At 35.9% G+C, this 5,022-nt stretch overlaps 1 protein-coding gene across 1 annotated transcript; it reads left to right on the plus strand.

Moving 5' to 3' along the window:
- The first annotated feature begins 553 nt into the window (after positions 1-553).
- LOC111894719 (probable xyloglucan glycosyltransferase 12) lies at positions 554-3,647 on the plus strand. The gene is made up of 5 exons (XM_023890815.3): positions 554-1,631; positions 1,934-2,242; positions 2,336-2,626; positions 2,726-2,839; positions 2,908-3,647. The coding sequence occupies exons 1-5, from the start codon at positions 891-893 to the stop codon at positions 3,484-3,486; spliced, it is 2,034 nt and encodes a 677-aa protein (XP_023746583.1). The 5' UTR covers positions 554-890; the 3' UTR covers positions 3,487-3,647.
- The last annotated feature ends 1,375 nt before the right edge of the window (positions 3,648-5,022 follow it).

Below are 5,022 nucleotides of genomic sequence, written 5' to 3' on the forward strand. Positions count from 1 at the left end.
TATATATATATATATATATATATATATATATATATATATATATATATATATATATATATATATATATATATTGCCCTCACAATGAAAGATAGATATAATAGAACCCTATATATATATGTTGCCCTCACAATTTTCCTTATCTGTAATGAAATTGGGAAAAGCATTCGTGTAGAGTATTGTCTAGCATTTCGAATGAAACATTGCTTTTTTTTTTTTTTTTTATTAATATAAAAACTTTGTGGGTAAAAAATATAAAAAAGCTTTGAAAATACGGATCCTTGTCGGGGGACTTTAACTATTTTTATTTTTAAGATAAATTATTATTATTTAACTTATAAAAGATTTAGTAAATAGGGTTCCGTATATTTTTCTTTTTCCATTTTGGAAAGAGAGATAAAAGGAGATTTTTGTTGTAGTTATTTTAAGAAGAAATTTAGTTTTGTTTGTAATAAGAATAAGAATAATTCTGGTGTTTATGAATGTTATTAACGAGCATCATGATCCATGGATCGATCATGATGATGACTAAATCAAAAACGCGTCGAGGCCGAGCTGTTACCACAATCTATCTGCTTTTTTCAATTTTCATTCTTTTAAAATTACCGTTTCCAATTGCAAGCTGTAAATCAAATGAAGGAACCTTTGTACTCATCTTCTTCCAATTCCAACTTTATATAGTCTAGTACTATCACCGCTTCACTCTCTCTCTCTCTCTCTCTCTCTCTCTCTCTCTACAAATCTAAAATTGCACAGAGATTGAGGAAAACACCTCATCTGTTCAAATTTACAAACTCAACGCAATGCTACTATGAATATTTATTCTTTGATCTTCCATCTTTGATTCTTTGCTTCCAAACCTCTAGAGCTTTTGACCATAATCGGACGAAAACATGGCACCGTCGTCGTTTGATTGGTGGAGGAAAGAAACGCACAGGGGTACTCCGGTGGTGGTGAAGATGGAAAACCCAAACAACTGGTCAATGGTGGAGCTTGAAGGTCCATCGGAAGACGATTTCCTAAACGACGGCGTCTCAGAAGGACGTGGACGTAACAAGAACGCCAAGCAGCTAACCTGGGTCCTACTTCTTAAAGCCCACCGTGCCGCTGGCTGCATCAGCTCCATTGCCCCAGCTACATTCTTTCTCGCCTCCGCCGTCCGCCGCCGTCTGTCCTCCGGCCGCACCGACACTGAAAAAACCGTTAGAACTTCCACACGTTTCTATTCTTGTATAAAGCTGTTCCTTTGGGTTTCCATTTTACTACTAGGGTTTGAGGTAGCTGCTTATTATAAAGGTTGGCATTTCAGCGCTCCGGATCTTCATTTACAGTATTTGTATACATTAACCAACCCCTTTGCCTTTAAGGGTTTCTTTGATTCAATATATTCGAGATGGGTTTTGTTTCGGGTCGAGTATCTTGCTCCACCGCTCCAGTTTTTGGCAAATGCTTGTATCTATCTGTTTTTAATACAGAGTTTGGATAGATTAGTTCTCTGTTTGGGTTGTTTTTGGATCCGTTTCAAGAAGATCAAACCAGTCCCTAAGCAGACACTACCTGATCTCGAATCCGGTGATAACGATGGGTTTTTCCCAATGGTTCTTGTTCAGATCCCCATGTGTAACGAAAGAGAGGTAAACATTTTCCGGGTTGTTAATTTATGTAGCAGTCGAATTATTTCCATCTTCGTGTTGTTGACACTTGACAATGACATTATAAACGTAGTACAGAAGAAAATTTTTCTTTCTTGTTTCTGTCTCTACTTGTACGTACGTAAAAGCCTTGAATTTTTTTTTTTGACATTCTTTAAACCTCAAAATCGCATTTACTTATTTAGCTTTTTACCTGTATGGATTGGATTTGAAATACCCAGGCTAAATTTGTTTTTTTTTCTGTTTGTGAATAAAACTTGGATATTGAACTTTGTGGGTACCAGGTGTATCAGCAATCGATTGGGGCTGTGTGTAACTTAAAGTGGCCGAAATCAAAGATTTTAATACAAGTTTTGGATGATTCTGATGACCCGACAACCCAATTGATGATCAAAGAGGAGGTTGATAAATGGAAAGCGGAAGGTGCAAATATTGTTTACAGGCACAGAGTGATTAGAGATGGGTATAAAGCGGGTAATCTCAAGTCTGCTATGAATTGTAGTTATGTGAAAGATTATGAATTTGTTGCCATCTTTGATGCTGATTTTCAACCGACACCCGACTTCCTGAGGAAAACAGTTGCACATTTCAAGGTGTTTTAAGCTACTTTCTGTTTTTTTTTAGTGTATGTTAATAAAGATTATGAATATGAGTATATCATTATAATTGTAATGAAGTGATGATAGGATAATGAGGAATTGGGATTGGTACAAGCTCGGTGGTCATTTGTAAACAAGGATGAGAATCTGCTAACAAGGCTGCAACATGTTAATTTAGCTTTCCATTTTGAAGTGGAGCAGCAGGTGAATGGGATTTTCTTCAACTTCTTTGGGTTCAATGGGACTGCCGGAGTCTGGAGGATTAAGGCTTTGGAGGATTCCGGCGGGTGGTTGGAGCGGACCACAGTGGAGGACATGGACATTGCTGTTAGGGCTCATCTTCACGGATGGAAAATGATATTTCTCAATGATGTTGAGGTGCTGCCTGCTTTGCCAACTAAATTATACTGTAATTCATATCTTTCTTTATATAGTATATGTATAATAAAGGAAACTGTGCTGTTTTTTTTTTATCAGTGCCAATGCGAATTGCCTGAATCCTATGAAGCTTATAGGAAGCAACAACACAGATGGCATTCTGGGCCAATGCAGCTGTTTAGACTCTGCCTGCCCGACATCATAAAATCAAAGGTATATCTATATATATTTTAAAAATTTCTTATCAGGACGTTATTTATATGAGTTTTGGTTGTTTGCAGATTAGCATCTGGAAGAAAGCAAACATGATATTCCTGTTCTTCCTGTTAAGAAAACTGATCCTACCATTTTACTCATTTACCCTTTTCTGCGTGATTCTGCCGATGACAATGTTTGTGCCCGAGGCTACTCTCCCTGCATGGGTTGTGTGTTACATCCCGGCCACCATGTCGTTTCTCAACATCCTCCCATCTCCAAAATCTTTTCCCTTTCTCGTCCCTTACCTTCTTTTTGAAAACACAATGTCTGTAACCAAATTCAACGCCATGATCTCAGGCCTTTTCCAGCTTGGCAGTGCCTATGAGTGGGTGGTCACCAAGAAATCCGGCCGCTCCTCGGAAGGCGATCTCCTCTCATTAAACCCTAATGCTAATGCTAATGGTGTATCAGAATCAGAGTCCAAGAAGCAGCATCTCAACAGGATATATACAAAGGAGTTGATGCTTGCTTTTCTTCTGCTCACAGCTTCTGCTCGAAGTCTTTTATCTGCTCAGGGAATCCATTTCTACTTCTTGCTCTTTCAGGGATTGTCGTTTTTGCTTGTGGGCTTTGACTTAATCGGTCACCAGATTGCAACCTAGTTCTCTTAGTTTTACAAAAATCAGACCCTTTTTTTTTCTTTCTATGTAGCAACTTTTTATTTATTTATTTATGGTTAGCTGAATCTTTTGTGCTCATCTGTAGCATTGTATAATACTTAGACAATTAAAATTCTTTGTTAGTGAGTGTTTCAGTCCACAAATGTAGCTGTATTATGGATCTGATTTATGGTGCGTCGGGTAATGCCGTTAAGATGACCATTTCAAATGAGGCCCGCCAGGAATGGATCACATTTCTGGACCGGGTTTTAACCGTGCAAATTTTTACCGGGCTGGGCTTTTTTAATTTTTAGGTTTGTGGAATTTCTTTTTGTGTTTCATTTTTTTTTTAACTTTTCTTTTGCTGCGTCTAATAGTTGAGGGGAATCTACGACTCAAGGCATATTTATAAAAGACTTATATGAAAACCATGGACATCAACTAAATAATTTGTTTTTTTCTCTTAAAATCCTTCCAAATTGGAAGGAAAGTTATGGACACCAACTAAATAATTTGTTTTTTTTTCTCTTAAAATCCTTCTAAATTGGAAGGAAAGTTAGGAAGAAAAATGATCATTTAATTTATTTCCACCTCCTTCCTTTAATAAACTCGGGAACATCAATTTTTTTTTATTTTTTTTACTTCTCATTTCCATTCATTTCATTAAGTTGAACTCAATAACAAAATGTATATGATGGAGACATATGAGATACAAGATAAGAACATTCATTTCATTAAGTTGAACTCAAAAATGTATATGATGGAGACATATGAGATACAAGATAAGAACATTCATTTCATTAAGTTGAACTCAAGAACAAAATGTATATGATGGATACATATGAGATACAAGATAAGAACAAAAATATAAAGAACTATTATATAAGGAAAGAGATTAAATATAAAAAGTAAGAAATGAAAGAACAAAATAGATGGACAATATTTTTTGTATCAAAAGAACAACTAAATATTTTGTTGTCTTACAAGTGAAATGAAAACCTGTTGAAGGAGAGATTTCTTTCAATGACATATTACAACTTGTCACACTAATAATACACCTGATAAAAGTAATGTCATCACCTTAAAATAAAGCATAATTTTACAGTATTAAATAAGATGAAGTGATTTCACGAACTTCACTTTCACCGAGAGTCTTCGTGTGACGGGTCATCTTCATATGGATCAAAGTGCAAGTTATCAAGGTAATATTCATAATCATGATCGTTAGAGTCATTATTATCTTCCTCTCAAATGTCGATACGAGGATGAGGATGAGTCTTTCCTCATTCATCAAAAAGATTTAAGTCATTTTGAGGAAATTAGATGATCATCCAACTATGTATCTGTTATACGGATAATTTCAATGGTAACGAATGGAATCAACCATACTTGCATAGGCCAGAACGCTCCGTGTCCGTAAATATAACCTTGGATGAGTGATTATGTAGTTGCCATTCGATGGATAAAGTCAGACCATTCATGAATAAATGAGATTAGTTAATGGTAGGTGTGTGGTTGTGGTTGATGGACCGAAGATGT

Source organism: Lactuca sativa, chromosome 1 (genome assembly GCF_002870075.4).
Source record: "Lactuca sativa cultivar Salinas chromosome 1, Lsat_Salinas_v11, whole genome shotgun sequence".
Classification (NCBI taxonomy): domain Eukaryota; kingdom Viridiplantae; phylum Streptophyta; class Magnoliopsida; order Asterales; family Asteraceae; genus Lactuca; species Lactuca sativa.

Excerpts from the sequence above, each read along its gene's own strand:
- LOC111894719 (XM_023890815.3), top strand. The coding sequence starts at position 891 with ATGGCACCGTCGTCGTTTGATTGGTGGAGGAAAGAAACGCACAGGGGT. Across the intron at positions 1,632-1,933 it reads CCATGTGTAACGAAAGAGAG|GTGTATCAGCAATCGATTGG; the intron begins GTAAACATTTTC and ends TGTGGGTACCAG. Across the intron at positions 2,243-2,335 it reads AAACAGTTGCACATTTCAAG|GATAATGAGGAATTGGGATT; the intron begins GTGTTTTAAGCT and ends AAGTGATGATAG.